We start from the raw sequence: 17,628 nt of genomic DNA on the forward strand, positions 1-17,628 counted from the left end.
TCCACGGCATATGGAATCTTCCCGGACCGGGGCTCGAACCCGTGTCCCCTGCGTTGGCAGGCGGATTCTTAACCACTGTGCCACCAGGGAAGTCCCAGAATGTCCTTTTTAAGGCTGAGTAATATTCCATTGTGTAGAGAGACCACATTTTGTTTATCCATTCATCTGTTGATGGACACCTGGGTTACCTGTGCCTTTTGGCCACTGTGAATAATGCTGCTATGAACATTGGTGTGCAAATACTATTTTTAGTACATTACTTTCTTACCTTTCTGAGCCTGGGGTGATCTCAGCCCAGATTATAAATTACAGGTAGGTTTGGAGATTGTTTCTAGGAGCAGACTTTCTGACCTGCTCTTGCGGGGGTGGGTGTATGTGTGTGTGGCAGAGCCTGTGCCCCCCGCTGGTACCCGGGCTGGTTCCTCCTCCTGGTGCACTCGTCCCCCAGCTGCTGCTAGTGGCTCACACCTGCGCGCTTCTCCAGACGCCCTTGGCCAACAGGTGTTGGTTCCCCGCATGGGCCCAGGAGGTGATCCCCCCCTTCGTCCCACTGCCATCTTTGGCCAATGACCCACTGATGTCCCTGAGTGGGATGAGCCCTGGGGTGCCGGTCACGCTGCAGAGCTCCCTGTGGGATCAGGCTGGTGTCGGACTTCAGCTGAGACCACATCTTTGCCATCCTGTTTCCTGTTCCCTTCTCCCAGGGGTTCTCCCAATAAACCACATGCTCAGAACCCCATCTCAGGCTCTACTTCTGGGAGGTCCCGGCTTCAGACAGTGTGTAATTAACTCGAGCGTTCCCTCCCATGGTTGTGCGGCTGTGGGGATGCCACTGGATTCTGATACGATTGACCTTCGAGCCTACCTGGGTAGGAGCGGGCTCCTTGGAGGGGGCACAATTCCCAGTATCTGCCACTTACAGAAGAGACAGATCCTAACCCAGGAAACCAGGCCGTTCAGGCAGTGGCTTTGGGCCAGGGGGAGCAGGAACTCCTACCTCCCCTGGGCCTCCCTCCTCCGTGTGTAGACAGGGGAGGCCCAGGAGGGTTCCGGAGGATAGAGGGGAACCGGGGAGCCCAGTGATGCCGATGGAGAGTGAGCGTGGACCAGTTGCCGTGGACCACTGACACCCTGCCATCAGGCCCAGCTTCTGATTTTCCTAGAGAACTTGGGAATCCAACTTTGGTGTAAAATGTTCTGATTTTAAGTGTTATACGACATTAAATCAATTATAAATTAATAACATTGCAATGTTTTAATAACAGCAACTAATTTCAAAAGCTCCGTGTGGGCCCCCAAACACACTCCATAGACAGACGGCCAGGCGGCTGGTTGGTGACCACCCTCTGGCTGGACTTGGGGGCAGCGGGCAGCCGTCTGGGCAGGCTTCTGGGAGAAGCCGGGAGCGGCACTGCCCTCAGAGGTGGTGGCCGGCGGGCCAGGTGGTCCTGATTACTCGCGTGCTTGTAACTGGTGTGCCTCCAGGGTCCTGAGTGTCTGTTTCCCTTCTGTCATCCCCAGCTGCTTGAGAATCTGTGTTTGGCTGTAGCTGCCTCTTGTTTAAAAGAAAGATCCCCTGCAAACATTTTTGAAGTTTTGAAACCACACCAGCACCAACCTGAGACTTTGTTCTTGTCTGGGGTTGCCCAGTAAAGATGTAGGATGCCCAGTTAAATTGGAATTTCAGAGAAGTGGTGGATAAGTATCTCGCAAATATTGCACAGGACATACTTAATACTAAACCATGATGCATTGTTTATCTGAAATTCCTCTGTAACTGCATGTCTTGTATTTTTATTTGCTAGCTCTGGCAAGCCTATTCTTGTCAGAATCAGAAGGCTCAGAGAACTGGAGAAAAGAAGAATTTCCTTACCTCGTGATTCGGTGTCACATGAGGCCAGACCCCACTTTCAGTAGTGGTGGTGCTGGTGATCAATCAGTACCCCAGGGCCATGAGGGGGGGCACCAGGGTGGCCTTGCCTACTCGGAGAGTTTGCATCTGGGGCCTTCTCTGGATGGCCACTGAGGTTCATTTATCAGGACGGGGTCACTTACTGTAGGGACGTGTATCTGTGTTTGCGGGCGGGTAGCAGTGAGGACGGCAGAGAGAGGAGCTCACAGCCAGGCAAGTGAGGGCGGCAGAGGCGCGGTCAGCTCTGATCGCCAGCCCCCCTTGCCCGGGCGCCCTGGGGTGGGGGAGGGAGGATACGGGACAGTGGGCGTGTCTTCCACAGAGCCCTCAGCCTCCTGTCTCCCTGGACGCTCCGGGAAGAGACCCTTGCTGAGTGTGCCCCTGCCCCGTCCCCCCACATCCTGGTTGTGAGAAGCTGACCCCGGGCTACGTGAGAAGCCCGCTGCCCCCGCCCTAGCAGGGGTCTGGCCAGCCAGGGCCTCCGCCACCTCCCCGCTCCTGCCTTGAGCCTGCTTCAGCCCCGCAGAGCTGGACGCACCCGGCGTGGTGTTGGGGGCTCCCATCTTCCTTCCCGTCTAAGGCCTGTTGTCTCCGTCTCTTGGTTATGGAGCGTGAAGCCCGGAGAGGATGCCCAGACGCCCATCACCGGCTTTCACTGCTGGGCACAGTTGGCTGCGTGGCCTTTGTTTCACGCTGAGTGTGTGAGGGCACGTCGCAGGCTTGGTGGTACTCACAGTGTCGGTCTTTCAGAAACACCACCGTCTGCAGCTGTCAGAGCTCACGGAACGATGCTGTTCCTTCCTGGCCCGTGGCCCGTGGTCCATCTCGGAGCCGCGGGGAGCCCGGTGTCTCTCAGCTGTCTGTTCGCTCCAGGTCCGAGCGGGAATCCCGCACGCGGTGGCTGTCACGTCTCAGGCCAGTGTGAACCCAGCACAGCATCTCCTCTGCCCACGTTTGCTGTGTGCCCAGGACTCGGGGCCTTTGTCCTTTAGAGGGTCCCCCCCTGGACCCTGTGCTGGGGCTGCTGACTTGGGTCCCAGTGCTTGCGGGTCCAGCTGTCGCGTGACCGGCGGCCCGACACCTGGTGGTAGCGGTGTATTTGCTCAGGGGTTTAGGCAGGTGTGGCCAGTCCTTCTCTCAGCTCCATGTGGCATCGCTGGGGACACGGGTGGTGTTTATACTAGTCTCCGGGCTGCCGGGGGTGTCCGAAATGGCCTCACTCACGTGCCAGCGCGTGACCAGCAGGAGTGGACACTGGGCTTGGTCTCCCGGGCAGGGTCCTCACCCGTTTTCCTGGTGGCTCAGGACTCCAGAGACCAGGGCGGAAGCTGCCAGCTCCTGGGGGGCGAGGTCAGCGTCCCTCTGCGTCCCCTGTGGGAGTGGTCACCATTCTGAGTCTCACTGGTTCGTGGTTACAGCCCCCCGCCACCAGTCGCAGCAAAGGGGGGATGGGCTTGTGGGTTGGCTGGATGTGTTCATGCCCTCACCTGAGCCCTCCTGCAGGCTAGTGGCGTTCCAGCGGGAGCTGTGGCCATGGGGGAGGGGGAGGAGCTACCTCCAAACCCCTGCTCTGGAGGGAAGGAGCAAGGGAGGTGGGGAACCAATACCCCAACCCCTCTCCTGCCCTCTGATCCCCTGTCAGTGGTGACCCCTGGCACTGCGGGAGCCCGGGAAGGCAGTCTGAGGAGGGCAGCGCCCCCGTCCCTGCCGGTGCAGAGCCGGGTGGAGAAGGGCAGGGCAGGGAGTGGGTCTGCGGGCAGGTCACCAGCCTAGTGGCCTGCACCCGTGTCCTGTGTCCCCTCCACCACTGGACAAATACCCAGCGGCCACACGGTGCAGGGTTCTCAGGGAAATGCATGGGGCAGGAGAGCTCGGCACTCACCCCGCACGCACGTGTGGCCTGCTTGTGTACGTGCCCCTCTCCTGGTGTCCGCTCCAGGGCTCACGGAGGCCAGCTGGCACTGTAACAATCGTAGTCTTGTTAACGTGCGTGCATTACCCAGCTTCGTTCATCTGTGGGTGTCGGGCGATCCTGGGGGTCTTTCTCTGCGTCTGCCTGGTCCCCGATGAGCCCCTACCTCGGAGTGTGAGCCCCATGACCCAGCCTCAGGCCCAGCCGCAGGGGTCTTTGTCACCACAGTCTGCCTGCCGGGGCTCCCCACTTCAGGGAGGTCAGGTCCCCTTTTTCAGCCCCTCCCCTCATGACTCCTCTTTTCAGATTGGAGGGGGACCCATTTGCAGAAGCCACACATTCAGGGGGCCACTTCCTGCAGGGGCCGTGGGAGACAGCAGCTGGAGCCCCCCAGGAGGGGCGTGTTTGAGTCTGAGAACCAGCAATGCAGAGATTGTGCCCTCCTACTTCTCACTCGTATGCGTGTTCCCAGCCCCGCTAGCTTATCTCCAGGGACAGGGAGCTCCCTCCGCACCTGCAGCCTGGTCTGACTCTGACCTGGAGAAAGCTTTCCCCACGTGGAGCTGAGGTCTCTTGCCCTCCACCCTCCGTACACACCTGAGGGGCCGTAACGCGTCCTGAGCAGCTGTGGAGATGTGCCAGGCGCCCCTGAGGCTGCTCTTCCCCAGGGCAGCCACCCCAGGGGGCCCAGCCCCTCGCCCCTGGGCCACCTCCTGCGGACACGTCCCAGCCGGCCCCATCCCTCTCGAAGGTGGGCCCACCCCCTTCAGACTGACGGGGGTTCTGAGCAGCATGCAGGGGCCCGGACTTCCATTCTCCCAGCTGGAGACCACAGTGGGAATGACCGTGGGGCTCCCAGTTCAGAGGTGAGCCTGGGGGGACCCTGAGCTCAGGCACGTCCAGCCACGTGTGAATGAGCAGAGAGTCCGTGGCGTAGGCTTCGTGGGGAACCGGGAGCCCACACCCTGTGTGACACCTCAGGGTGGCTGGGGCTCAGGAATTTTCCAGAGAAGTAAGAAGCTGGAATTTTCTTTCTTTTTTTTTTTTTTAATTAATTAATTTATTTTTGGCTGTGTTGGGTCTTTGTTTCTGTGCGAGGGCTTTCTCTAATGGCAGTGAGCGGGGGCCACTCTTCATCGCATTGCATGGGCCTCTCACTATCGCGGCCTCTCTTGTTGCGGAGCACAAGCTCCAGACGCGCAGGCTCAGTAGTTGTGGCGCACGGGCCCAGTTGCTCCACGGCATGTGGGATCTTCCCAGACCAGGGCCCGAACCCGCGCCCCCCGCATTGGCAGGCATACTCTCAACCACTGCTCCACCAGGGAAGCCCCAAGAAGCTGGAATTTTCACATGAGCATTTCCAATTTGTAAGTGCTGGTTACTAATTGAAAGATAAAAGCTCACTGCGTGGGGGACTTCCCTGGTGGCACAGTGGTTGAGAATCCGCCTTCCAATGCAGGGCACACGGGTTCGACCCCTGGTTGGGGAAGATCCCATGTGCCGTGGAGCAACTAAGCCCGTGCGCCACAACTACTGAATCTGCGCTCTAGAGCCCACGAGCCACAACTACTGAGCCCGTGCGCCACAACTACTGAAGCCCGCGCGCCTAGAGCCCATGCTCCGCAACAAGAGAAGCCACCGCAATGAGAAACCCGCGCACCGCAACGAAGAGTAGCCCCCGCTCACCGCAACTAGAGAAAGCCCACGCACAGCAACGGAGACCCAATGCAGCCAAAAATAAATAAAGTAAATAAATTAAAAAAAAGCTCACTGCGTGGGACACACAATGCATTCGTGGGCTAGGTAGTGCCCATGGGCCCCAACTATGACCTAAGGTGTGGTAGAGCCTCCTCTCCGCTGTGTGCAGGTGAAGAGCCGAGGCTTAGAGGGGGCAGGGGCCTTGCTCAGGGTTGCACAGCCAATGAAAACACCAAGCCGGGGGCTGATGTTCTTTTGTCTTTCCTCCGGGCCTGGGGTGAACCCAAGATCTGGATTCACATGGTTGTGGGCAGTATGTGACGGTAGGGGGTCCAAGGGCCAGGCCCCGCTGGGAGCCGTGCGTGGGCTGTGGTGGGAGTACTGCCTCCTGGATGCAGGGTTCCTGTGAGTGTGTGATGAGGAGGGGCGGGGGTGGGCTGGGGTAGGGGGGACGGGGGGAGGAAGCTTCTTTCTTAAATGACACTGTTGAGGGCAGACTGGAGGGAGGGCCTTCGTCCCTCCCATTTCCGTGGTTTGTCATGGGGATCTTGGGCCCCTGTCCTATGGGGCCCTCCACCCTCCTGAGGCGGCCGTTCAGCTTGGGGGGACATGCGTGTCAGCTCTTGTCCAGAGACCCCACCCCCCACCCCGGCCTCTTTCTGCGCCCAGCACAGGCTCTTTTCCCTGGAGGCGCCCTTACCATCCTCACCTGGACCATCTCTGGGCTTCTCAAACTCGACAAGGCCCAAACCAGGCTGCCCATCTCCCCTGCAGGCCTGTGGCCCTCCTCCGCAGCTTTCCCTGCCTCAAGAAGCCCCAGCTCTATCCTTCCAGGTGCTCAGGCCCAAACCTCTGCTCATCCTGTACTCCCTTCCTCACCCCAACCCAGGCCATCAGCACATCCCGCCACGTCCTATGCCGCTGCCCATCTCTTCCTCACCTTCCCATTCTCAGCGCGGCAGCAGACGAACCCTTTAAGTAGAGCGTCCCATCAGGTCATTCCAGGCTCCAGGGCTTGTCTTGGCGTTACCACCCTGGCCCTTGCCCATTGGTTCCGCTGTAGTGGCCCCTGCTGCTCCCCACCTCCCTCGTGCAGTCCTGCCTCAGGCCCTTTGCACTTGCTGTTCCTGCCACCTGACATGCTTTGCCTCCAGACATTCATGGGGCTGTGTCCACCGATTGCCTCAGGCCTCAGCTCAAATGCCACTTCCTTAGAGAAGCCTTGCTTGACCACCCTGGCTAAAATAGGCTCTCCCCCACCCCGGCCTCTTCCTGTCCCACTTCCTGGCTTTCATTCATTTATGTCTTCATTGTCCTCATGACTGCCTGGCGTTCAGTAACCTCTGGAATTGCTCCCCGCACTCTAGTGCCAGTGCTGGCAGAATGTCCACGGGGCCTGCCTCACTTGCTGATAAGCCCCATTTCTGGAGGGTGCCGGCTTGGAGGGCCTGTGCACTCAATCCTGGCTGACTGGCCTCGGAGGCAGACCTCCTCTCCTGCTGCGTGGCAACTGAGTCACTCCGTCACTGCCCCGCCCGACAGGGTCCTTGCGCTGCTGTCATGCTCTCCCCAGCTCAGCCCGGAGGCGGGCAGCACGAGGGCTGCTTCTTTCTCCTCTCTGTTAAAGACTTTTAAGAAGTTCCTATTATTCTATTTTTTAGGTTTGAAACTTACAAACTTAAAACAGTAGAGATCTCACTTTATTGTCTTTTTTTCTAAATCAGACAATCGTTGCAGTGACTGTAAACGATAGCGTAGCTTCGGGGCCGGGAATGGGTGGAGAGGGAGCCCTTGTCTGTGACTGAGGAGCATGCAGCCCGGGGGTGCAGGCCTGGCCCCGAGTCACGCGGGTCCCAGGCCTGTGGGACCGGCGATTTTTGCAAGGATGGAGGTGGGGGGAGAAGTGAGGACAGTGACAGAGAAGGTGACATTCGAGTGGCTTGTAGAGGGTGACAAGGAGGGGCTGCGGGAGTGTCATGCCAGGGCCCCTGGAGGGAGGGTTAGGGCGGCTCGCACAGGGAACCCAGACTGTTGCTTCCTGGTTGGGAAGCCAGGAACCATGCACATTGGGGTCAGCTGCTTTCAGATCACAGCAGCTTTGCAGAGAAAGGGCAGGAGTGGATGGTGGGGAGGGAGGTGGCAGGCGTGTTCCAGGGCAGATGGGGGTGCAGCTCGAGCCGGGGCGGGGCTGCGGTGGTGGAGAGAAGCGGGCAGAGGGCGGAGAGCTGTTCACGCAGCCCAGTGGATGGACGGGACTTGGTGTGTGTGTGTGTGTGTGCGTGCGCGCACGTGCGGGGGACAGCGGGTGTCCAGGGTAATTCTGGGAACGGTGGTATTGTTTGCTGAGGCATCTGAGGAGGTTGGCAGGAGGCTCCCCTGCAACGTAACTTGCAGTGCAAGGGCATCTGTTGGGGGGTGTTCCTGGGCCCTGGGGTCCGAGGGCCGTGGCAGGGGACTTGGCTGTGTGCCGAGGCCTGGGAGGGCCTGGTTCCTGCCCAGCGTCCACCTGGCCATGTCCTCTGGCTGGCAGCCACGGGACTCTGGGTGCATGGCTGGGGATCAAGCTGGGTTTCAGGGGGAGATAAACTGTTTGGGTGCCGGTGACTGTGTGTGTGAGACCACCCGTGTAGTCTCGGCACATGGGTGAGGCTGTGGGTGAGACGGCGTATGTAACTGTGCCTGGAGGGCTGTAACCAGGCCTCTGCATGCCTGCCACGGAGGGCGTGAGACCGCGATGCCCCAGGCGTGCCAGCCATGTGCCTGGAGAATGCATGTGACGGTGTGCGTGTGTGCGGGGCCGTCGGCTGAGGGTCCCACCCGGGGACACGCGTCAGGTGGCAGGTGAGAGTGGGGGTCAGCGGCCCTGGGCAGGGCCACGCTGGTGACTCTGTCGACGCATCTGAGCAGGTGTGAGAGGGAGCGTGTGCGTAGGGATGTGAGGACGAGCGCACGCGTGTGAGTGACGGTGGGGAGGCCGCCCAGCCATGCACACATGCGGGCGTGCGTGCCAGGTGTGCACACGTGCCAGGTGTGCACACGTGCTCCCCTGGGGCCGCCACGTGGTGCTGATCCCCGTCCTTTCCGATTCCCCCAGGGCCTTGTGAGAGAGAACGGTTGATCTGGAGGCGACGCGAGGCCGGCCGCGGGGCATGGCACCACTCGGGGAGCCCGTGGGCGCCTGGCTGGCCCTGGCCCTGGCCCTGGCCCTGGGCCCAAGCCCCAGCACAGCGGTCCCGGGGCAGGACTGCACGGGCGTCGAGTGCCCCCCGCTGGAGAACTGCATCGAGGAGGCGCTGGAGCCGGGTGCCTGCTGCGCCACGTGCGTGCAGCAGGGCTGCGCCTGCGAGGGCTACCAGTACTACGACTGCCTGCAGGGCGGCTTCGTGCGCGGCCGCGTGCCCGCCGGCCAGTCCTACTTCGTGGACTTCGGCAGCACCGAGTGCTCCTGCCCGCCGGGCGGCGGCAAGATCAGCTGCCAGTTCATGCCGTGCCCGGAGCTGCCGCCCAACTGCATCGAGGCCGTGGTGGCGGCCGACAGCTGCCCGCAGTGCGGCCAGGTGGGCTGCGTCCACTCTGGCCGCAAGTACGCCGCCGGCCACACCGTCCACCTGTCGCCCTGCCGGGCCTGCCACTGTCCCGACGCTGGCGGCGAGCTCATCTGCTACCGGCTCCCCGACTGCCACGGAGACGCCGCCCCCGGAAACTTCTCAGACGCCGAGGAGGGTGACCCTGAGCGACACTACGAAGACCCCTACAGCTACGACCAGGAGGTGGCCGAGGCGGAGGCCGCGGCGGCCCTGGAGGGCGAGCTCCAGGCGGGCGCCGGGGGCCCGGCTGCTCTGGGAGCTGGGGGTCAGCCACCTTCAGCCCTCCAGGCCACCCGCTGGCCGGCCGCCCTCCCCAGGCCCACGGCAGCTGCCGCCCTGGGTCCCCCAGCCCCCGTGCAGGCCAAGGCCAGGAGCGTGACGGAGGACAGACAGGAGGAGAGAGAGGAATTGACGGTCAGGGAGCAGCCGGCAGCAGGTGGCCCCAGGGGGCTGGATGGACGGCCCACGGCAGGTCCGGCCCCTGGTCTCCCTGTCCAGGAGGAGGCGGCAGAGGCCAGGGCACGGCCCGAAGAGAACCTCATCCCGGATGCCCAGGCCACCCCCCACAGCGCCGGGCAGGAGGGAGCTGGGCCCACTCCAGCGTCAAGCACGGCCAGTGTCCTCCCATCACAGGCCACGCAGAGCGCTCCCGAGGGCCCAGCAGAGCCCAGCACCCACGCCATCCTGACCACACCTCACCAGGAGGCGGCCCGCGTCCCACCCACCCAGGAAGTGCCCAAGCAGCCACCGGTTCTGCCCCGTTCTCGGCCAGAGGAAGACACAGACCCCAACTCTGTCCATTCTGTCCCCAGAGGTGACCCTGAAGGTAAGACTCTTTCCTGGTTCCTCCAGGGATACTCATCCCAGGGAAGGGCAGCCTCGGGGCTCTGTAGCCTGGCCCAGGTCTGTGCACAGACCAGCTGCCTGGAGCAGGGGAAGCTGGGTCTGCGGGACCAGGCCAGGGACAGCCAGCGCCATCCCCAGAGCTCCGGGCTGGAGGCTCTGAGATGGAGCTTTCTCCTGGCTCAGCTTCTGGGGGGGGGCGTGGTGGGTGGATGGGTGGGGTCCCTGTCACGGTCGGTGCTGGGCTACCTGACAGGGCTGTGGCCGAGGGCCTCTCACATGTACCTTATCAGGGCTGGGGGGCCCCTGTGGAGGGGTCCAGGGGTGCCCGGCAGGAAGTGGGAGCTCACAACCCTGATACAGCTGCCTGCTCGCACCTCCCCGACAGTAGCCTCTGGGCATGGCTGCTGTGCTCTTGGCCTCTGCGGTGGCAGCAGAAGGGATGCAGGCTCTCGTGGGGGCTCCTTGCAAGCGCCCAGTACCGGGTCCGTCACCCCTTCCTGCCAGGGGTCCTGTTAACATACAGGTGGTTTCTGTCCCTCCTCTGTCTGCTCAGTACCTGCTGTGGCTCCCACCTGCTCAGAGCAGATACTGAAGTCCTCTCAGGGGCCTCAGGCCCTGCACAGCCTGCCCCTGGGGCCTCCCGGGCCTTCTCTTCTTCACCCTTTTCTTGTCCCTTCTGGCTGCTGTAACAAAAATACATAGACTGGGTGGCTGAACGGCAGACGTTTATGCCCCGTAGCCCTGGAGTCGGGAAGTCTCAGATCGGTTGTCCGGTGAGAGCCTGCTTCCTGGTTTGCAGAGCTGTCTGCTTGTTGTGCCCTTACCTGGCAGAGCAGATGAGGCCACATCTCATCTGGGTTACGTCAGAGGTGGAGCAAGCTCTCCAGCATCTCTTCTTAGAAGGGCACTAATCCCATCATGAGGCTTCCACCCTCAAGACCTAAGTTGTCTCCCCAAAGCTCCGTCTCCAGATACCATCCCACTGGGGATTAGGGTTTTAACGCATGAGTTTGGAGGTGGGAGCATAAACACTCAGTGCCTAGCAACCCTCTCCCTCCGCACTGTGCTTAGCTGCACGGGCCTCCTGGCCCCTTCCAGTACTTTCCAGCCCCAGGGCCTTTGCACTTGCCACTGCCTCTTCCTGAAGTGCTCTTCCAGGTGTCCATGAAGTTCGCTTCTTCCCTCCATTTGCTCTCTGTTCAAGGTTACCTGCCTAGAGAGGCCTGCCCTGACCACCCCAGTCAAAGAGTACCCCACCTTCCTCTTACACTGCTTTAATTCCTCCCAGTAATACCTGGCATTGTAGCACGTCGTTACTTGTTTAGTTTTGTCTCCCCCGGTGGAATGTTAGGGCCATGAGTGGAGGGGCCTCGTCTGCCATCTTCTCTGCTGTGCTCGCAGTTGGTGCTCTGTAAACACTGGGTGAATTAATGAGGGAATGGGGGGGCTCTCTGGCCACCCCTTTGCCAGTCATCCCCCCTCATGCTAGTTCCCTGCCACCCCATGAGCACCCTACACTGTCATCTCCCCTCTGTCCCACCCCTTTGCTCACACTCTTCCCAGTGAGCTCAGGCAGCACCACTGCCAGGAATCCTTCGCCGGGTCTTTGTGTCTTGTATGACCCTTCCTCCATGCCCCCTCTGCAGCTCCCTGCCCCCCCCTCTGAGGGAGCCCGAGGAGTTGTCTGGGTGTCCTGATATCTCTCTCCACAGCTGCAAGTCCATGTCTTGTTCAGTCCTGTGTCATTCACTCTGTAGACCCTCATTAGGTACCAACTGTGGACAGGCCGTAATGGGCCCCTGGGAGGCAGGAACTGGACAGTGTGGTCTGCAGGCTGTGAGCAGGGGATGCCCGCGTGGTGTCTGGGACGGTTTCCTGGGGGAGGGGGCCCGTGTGTCCAGAGCTATGGCCCTTGCTGGGCGTCCGCTGTGGGCTGAGGCCGAGACTGCAGGCTCCCCCAGCCTCCAGGCCCCCGCCCTGACGGCTCCTTCCATCCTGCTCTCGGTGGATGGGCACAGAACTCGCCCTTGCTGAGCACCTACTAGGTGCCCGGCCCCATCTGTGACTCGATCCTCCCACAAGCTGGGAGCTGGGATCCTTCTTATTTTCAGCTGACCAGGTTGAGGGGGAGAGGTGTGGCTCGTGGCGGCAGGTCACGTGAGAGGTGGCACCGGGACCAGGGCAGGGGGCTTCCGGGGGCTCCTCCCCATCCAGCCCTGGGCCCCTCCCCACCCAGCCCCGAGCCTGCAGGGGGCGGGGTGTGTGCGTGGGGCGGGGGTGTAATGAAGTCCACGTGTGCCCGGGCGGGCTTGCAGGCCTGGCGCCGGGGATGGTGCGTGCAGCCTCCAGGGTTTCCAGAATAGACCCGGCCCCGTCCCCATCACCCGCCCCCTTGCTGCCAGAGGCCTCTCTGTGGTGTGGGCCTTGGAACCCTGGAGAGCTGCTTCGTTCTCAGGAGCCCCGGGTTCTTCCCTCTGCCCCAGGCTTTCTCAGATGGATTTTGGGGTGTGGCTGTTGGTGAAGGCCGCCTGGGGGTGGGGCCCCTGACTGAGCGCCCCTCATCCCATCAGAGGCCCAGCACGTGCAAAGCCCGGAGCAGGGCACGGACAGGCTGTGCTTCTTGGAGCTCGGGGAAAGGGAGGTGTAGGAAGCTGGGAGTGGTGGGCCGGCGGGGTGAATATAAATGGGACCCAGGAGTTGGCCCAGGCCGTGCAAGCGGAGGCTGGCTGCCGTCCACCACCCCCATCCATCTTCCCTGCTGCTGCTCAGCCGGTGTCCACCTGACACCCACCAGGGCACGTGCTCTGTAATTCAGGCGAGCGGCTCTCCGCCTTGTGCCTCATTTTCTCCATCTGGAAGCGGCAGAGAAGGCCTTGCTTCTTGGGGGTGTTTTGAGGATTAGATGAGCTAACTCATTCAAGCTCGGCATGGGGCCTAGTACTGCCGAGTAATTAAAAACGTTAACCGTCATTATTCACCATCTGTTCCTCGATCCACCCACTTAATTTCTTCAGCAGATAGGTGCGGAGCACCCTCTCTGCACCAGGGGCCGTCCAGTGAACCGGGCGGGCACAGCCTCTCCCCTTTGGGGTCTGACGGGGACGGAGGGCGGCAATGGATGAGCCCACACAGATTTGTCCGTGGTCACAGCCATGCACACGGAGTGGGGAGGGTGGCGGGGGGATGCCTGGTGGGTGGGGGTCAGGGGCCCGATGAGCATCCTTGGGGCAGTGAGGGCCTTAGAGCCTTGTGGCTGCTGTTGTACGGGGAGCCCTGGGGGTTCCCAAGGGATGGAGGGGTCCTGGGTGGGGAGAACTGGGGAGGTGGTAGCTTTGTCCTGCTTGCCGGTGGGGCCGGCTGAGAGGCGGGCCGTGGGGCGGAAATGGCCCCCGGCCGCGTTGCCATGGCAGCCCTGGGGCCTGGCGCAGGAGGTCTCCAGCCATTGCCCCGGGCCCGGCTGCAGCAGGGGTCCTGCCTTAGAGCCGGAGCTGTGCCACGGATCCAGGCTGCCTCTGAGCACGTCCAGACGGAGCCTAATGGAAGCCACATGCCCGGCTCCCTGCCGCGGAGAAGGGCTCTGACGTCTGTCGTCCCTCAGGGGGCTTGTGAGGGCGCCTTCTACCACGGGGCTGGCACGGTGGAGGGAGCCGGGGACCACCCCCCGCCCTCCTGGGCCACAAGGGTCAGGGTGGCCCTCAGAAGCTGGAGGTTCCCGTAGCAGCAGCCCCTCTCCTGGAAAAGGGCTCCAGCAAAACCTGCAGGCCCCAGGACCCCGTGGCAGGAAAGGAGCCCCTTCCTCGGGGCCTCACGTTACCGGATCCTGTGGGGCAGCGGTCCTCGGGCGGTTTGACGTTCGAGTTAATAGAGAAGCTTTAAAATTCAAATAACTGTATATTAATTGCAGACACCATATCGGCTTATGACCTGTGCCTGCACCATCGTAAGCCCTCTGAGATCACTGGCCCCTTTAATCATCACAGCCGCCCCCTTGGTGCACAGCAGAGGAATAGGGCCACTTGCCCACGGACACACATGCAGGAAGCGGTGGATCCAGGTGCCCCCGCCATTTCTTCACGTCTTCACCCCTGATAGACATCTCTGGTGCCCGGCGTGTGCAGGGGCTGTGACAGATGCCAGATGGACCGTGTTGCCCCTGCCCTCGGGACCTTACGGTTTAGCGGGGGAGAAAACGTGGTAGTCATAGGCCGAGGGCCGAGGAGTGGGGTGGTTGTGCTCTGTGAGCCTGTCTGGGGGATCGGACTCCCCTGGGGATCAGGGAGGGCTTCCTGGGAAGTGCTGTTGGAGCACAGGGAGTTGCTGACTGGGTGAGAGGTGGGGAGCAGAGAGCAGAGAGTGCGTCCAGCAGAGGACATAGCACGTGCAAAGGCCCTGCAGCTGGAGGGAAGAAGCTGGATTGAAAGGAGGCTGTGCAGCTGGTGTGAGAAGAGGCTGGGGAGTGGTCAGGGGCCAGGCCCAGGGCGACGGCGTTTCCCCTCAGGATGAAGATTTGGGCCTTTCCCCAGGGGCAGTGGGGAGCCACTGCAGGTGTCAGGCAGGAGCTGGCAGGATCTTCTCTGTGTCGTGCAGCACTTCCTCTGGGTGAAGGGAGGAGAGCACGGGAGCAGGCTCTCCCCGCCTCACCCTGCAGCCCCAGGAGCCAGCCGTGGGCCTTCAGTGTCTGGGGGTCTCCAGGGTTCCCCAGAATCACTGGGCTGTGGCTCCAGGGGGGCAGAGGGAGACCCGCCCAGCCTCCCCCTATTCCCCAGAGGATTCCTACAGACCCCCCCCCCCCTCTCCAGGCTCAGCTGTGGGAGACTTAAGCTCGTGTGGGGTCTGAGTGGTCCCTGTGCACAGCCTGGGGACCAGAGGGAGCCAGCCTGGGGGTCTGGACACCTGAGTTCATGTTCTGTGTGCCAGAATCAGCCACAGGAGCTCCCGGCTCCCAGAGCGGCCTGGGGAGGGGGCGCCCTGCAAGGAGAGCTTGCAGGTGGGCCAGCCGGCCCTTCCCCTCCTCACCCCCAGCCCACGGGCCTTGACCTGGGACGTCTGACTCTTCCAGGGCAGCGTAGGGCCTGCCGAGGGCAGCGGGACCCGCAAACTAGGGGCCTGGGCTTCCCGCAGCCCCTGCTCCTCCGTGGTGAGTCCCGGGCCGAAGCTCACGCGCGCTCGTTGTGTGACCTGGGGCCTGCGCCGCGATGCCTGTGAGCCCCGGTTTGCTCACGGACCCCGCGTAGCCGGGGTTGGTCCCACCTCTGCCTGCTGTTCTGCTAATGGTGCACGCCCCTGTCACCTGTCAGCTTCTTTCTGCAGAGCACCTTTGTAAGCACTAGAATTTTGTTGCAAACATTTAGAAGCTGGAAGACTTCGCGTAAATTCCAGCTTTCTGGCTTTTGTTGAAAATCGGCAGCTGCGGGCACACCAGGCCCATGTGCCCTGGGCCAGCCACTGGGGGAGCTGAGAAGGGGCTGCCTGCCCGTCAGACTTGGGGGGAGGTGGGGGGGCTCTGAAGGTGATGAGGGTGATAAAACCGAGGAGAGCTGGGTCCTCTGCTGGGGGCATCTGTCAGGCACTGAGTTTCACCCTGTGGCGACCTTGAGAGAGTCTGTTTGGTCATTCTGTTTTATGGAAGAGAAATGGCACCCTGAGAGGGGAGGGGGCTTTTCTGGGGGTCATAGTAGAGCTGGGCAGGGGGCCCTCGTCTCCCAGGGGAGGGGCTGGGCTCGTGGCTCCCATGGAGGACTTGGGGCAGGAGTGGGTCTGAGCGGCTTGTAGCTGGGCCCCCTGGGTTTGGCGGCCCCAGAGCTTATGGCACTTGGAGGGAATGGGTGCATTTCACAGCTGCGCCCCATAGTGAGGGTCTGGGGCCAAGGCTCGGCCTGTGGTGGGGTTCTTTAATTTTTAAAAACTGTGTTTCCTTCCTTCCTTCCTAGACAGCTTTATTGAGATATTGTTCATGTACCATAAAGTCCTCCCATTTAAAGTGTACGGTTCAGTAGTTTTTGTCAGGGTCGTGAGAACATCATCAGAATCTAATTCTAGGTCATTCTTGTCACCCTACTGCTATGCCGATAGCAGCCACCTCCCACTCCCTCCTCCCAGCCCCCAGCAGCCTCCAGTCTACTCCCTGTCGCTGTGGATTTGCGTATTCTAGACATTCCTGGACATGGAATCATACAATATGTGGTCTTTATGGACGGTCCTCCGTTACTAAGCATAACGCTTTCAAAGCCCCCTGCACGTTGTAGCATGAATAAGTGCTTCATTCCTTTCCGTGGCGGACATTCCAGTGTGTGGATGGGCCCCATTTTGTTTATTCATTCACCAGGTGGTAGACGCTGTGTTGGCACCTTTTAGCTATTGCGAGCACTGCTGCTGTTAATATTCATGACATATTTTTGTGTGGACGTATGTTTTCATTTCTTTTGGGAATGTACCCAGGAGCAGAATTGCTGGGTCATCTGGAAACTCTGTGTGTGACCATAAGATGAAACACCGAACTGTTATCCTCAGCGGCTGCACCATGTTACATCCCCAGCCACAGCGCACAAGGGCTCCAGCTTCCCTACGTCTTCACCATGTTACATCCCCAGCCACAGCGCACAAGGGCTCCAGCTTCCCTAGGTCTTCACCATGTTACATCCCCAGCCACAGCGCACAAGGGCTCCAGCTTCCCTACGTCTTCACCAACACTTGTTATCGTCTGTCGTTTTGAATGTAGCCGTCCTAGCGTGTGAAGTGTGAAGTGGTAGCTCACTGAAGGTTTAATTTGCACTTCCCTGGCGGCTAATGATGTTGAGCATCTTTTCATGAGTTTACTTTAGAAAATTCTAGAAAACACAGAGTACACAAGTACACATTCCATTGGCCATCAAAGTGGTGACATCATCACTAAGTCATGTAGTGTCTGGAAGATTCCACTGTATGCCTGGAGGAGAAAGGGCGTGAAGGAGGCAACCCATGTTGCAGTGTTGTTCTGAAAATAACGTTGATCCCGTGGGTCCCTGATTAGGTCCCAGGGACCCTCAGGACCTATAGGACCACACTTGGGAACCACAGGTCCTACGACGGCAAGCGTGTGTGCACTGTTTTTCTCACATATAGCATATTGTGCACACCTTTCTGTTCTGTGCTTTCCTCCGTGAACAGCCCCCCTTGGGACTCTCCCTGTCGGCACGTGGGGAGCTCCCTTTACCAGCCAGGGCTCCGCTGTGTGCACGTCGCAGCTGTTACTGACCATCGTGGCGGACGGATGCTGCGTTATGTCCATTGCCGCAGTGAATGGCTTCCTGCTGCGCCCGGTGTGGAATCGCTGGGTCCGTGTGCACATGCGTTTCTTTATTTTCTCTTTGTAAGCCATTTATCCAGGTATGACCAGGAGAACCTATTAGAAGCATGCAAATCAGTAATACATATCACAAAGGAACGCCCCATGTGCTCGGCACTCAGATCATGAAACATCCCGAGACAACCCAGGTCCCCTCCTCCGTGCACGTCCCGGGAACCGCTTCCCTGACTGTGGCCAGCTCTCGGACTTCCGTAAATGGGGCCGTGCAGTCTGCTCTCACGTGTGGCTTCTCGTGCTCAGCACAGCATTTCTAGGTCCACGTGCTGTGGGCTCCGTGGTTGGTCCTTTTCGTGGCTGAGAGCTGCTCCATGGTATGGTCAGACCCCAG

General features: G+C 60.7%; 1 protein-coding gene and 1 pseudogene across 5 annotated transcripts in view; both read left to right on the top strand.

Annotated features, from left to right (window-relative positions):
- The window catches only part of FBLN2 (fibulin 2), a 76,569-nt gene that overhangs the window by 17,352 nt on the left and 41,589 nt on the right, over positions 1–17,628 (top strand). For all 4 annotated transcript variants that reach the window (XM_082345196.1, XM_082345197.1, XM_082345198.1 and 1 more), the window contains exon 2: positions 8,617–9,935. In XM_082345196.1, coding sequence (XP_082201322.1) covers positions 8,672–9,935 — 1,264 coding nt within the window. In that variant the 5' untranslated portion in view covers positions 8,617–8,671. The remainder of the gene's footprint in view (positions 1–8,616; positions 9,936–17,628) is intronic.
- Positions 16,598–17,628, top strand: part of LOC309607107 (shieldin complex subunit 3 pseudogene) — a 296,341-nt pseudogene continuing 295,310 nt past the window's right edge. Inside the window, exon 1 of the transcript XR_014249657.1 lies at positions 16,598–16,690. The product of XR_014249657.1 is annotated as a shieldin complex subunit 3 pseudogene (transcript). The remainder of the gene's footprint in view (positions 16,691–17,628) is intronic.

Source organism: Balaenoptera borealis (genome assembly GCF_965194805.1).
Source record: "Balaenoptera borealis genome assembly, chromosome: 12".
NCBI classification, from domain to species: domain Eukaryota; kingdom Metazoa; phylum Chordata; class Mammalia; order Artiodactyla; family Balaenopteridae; genus Balaenoptera; species Balaenoptera borealis.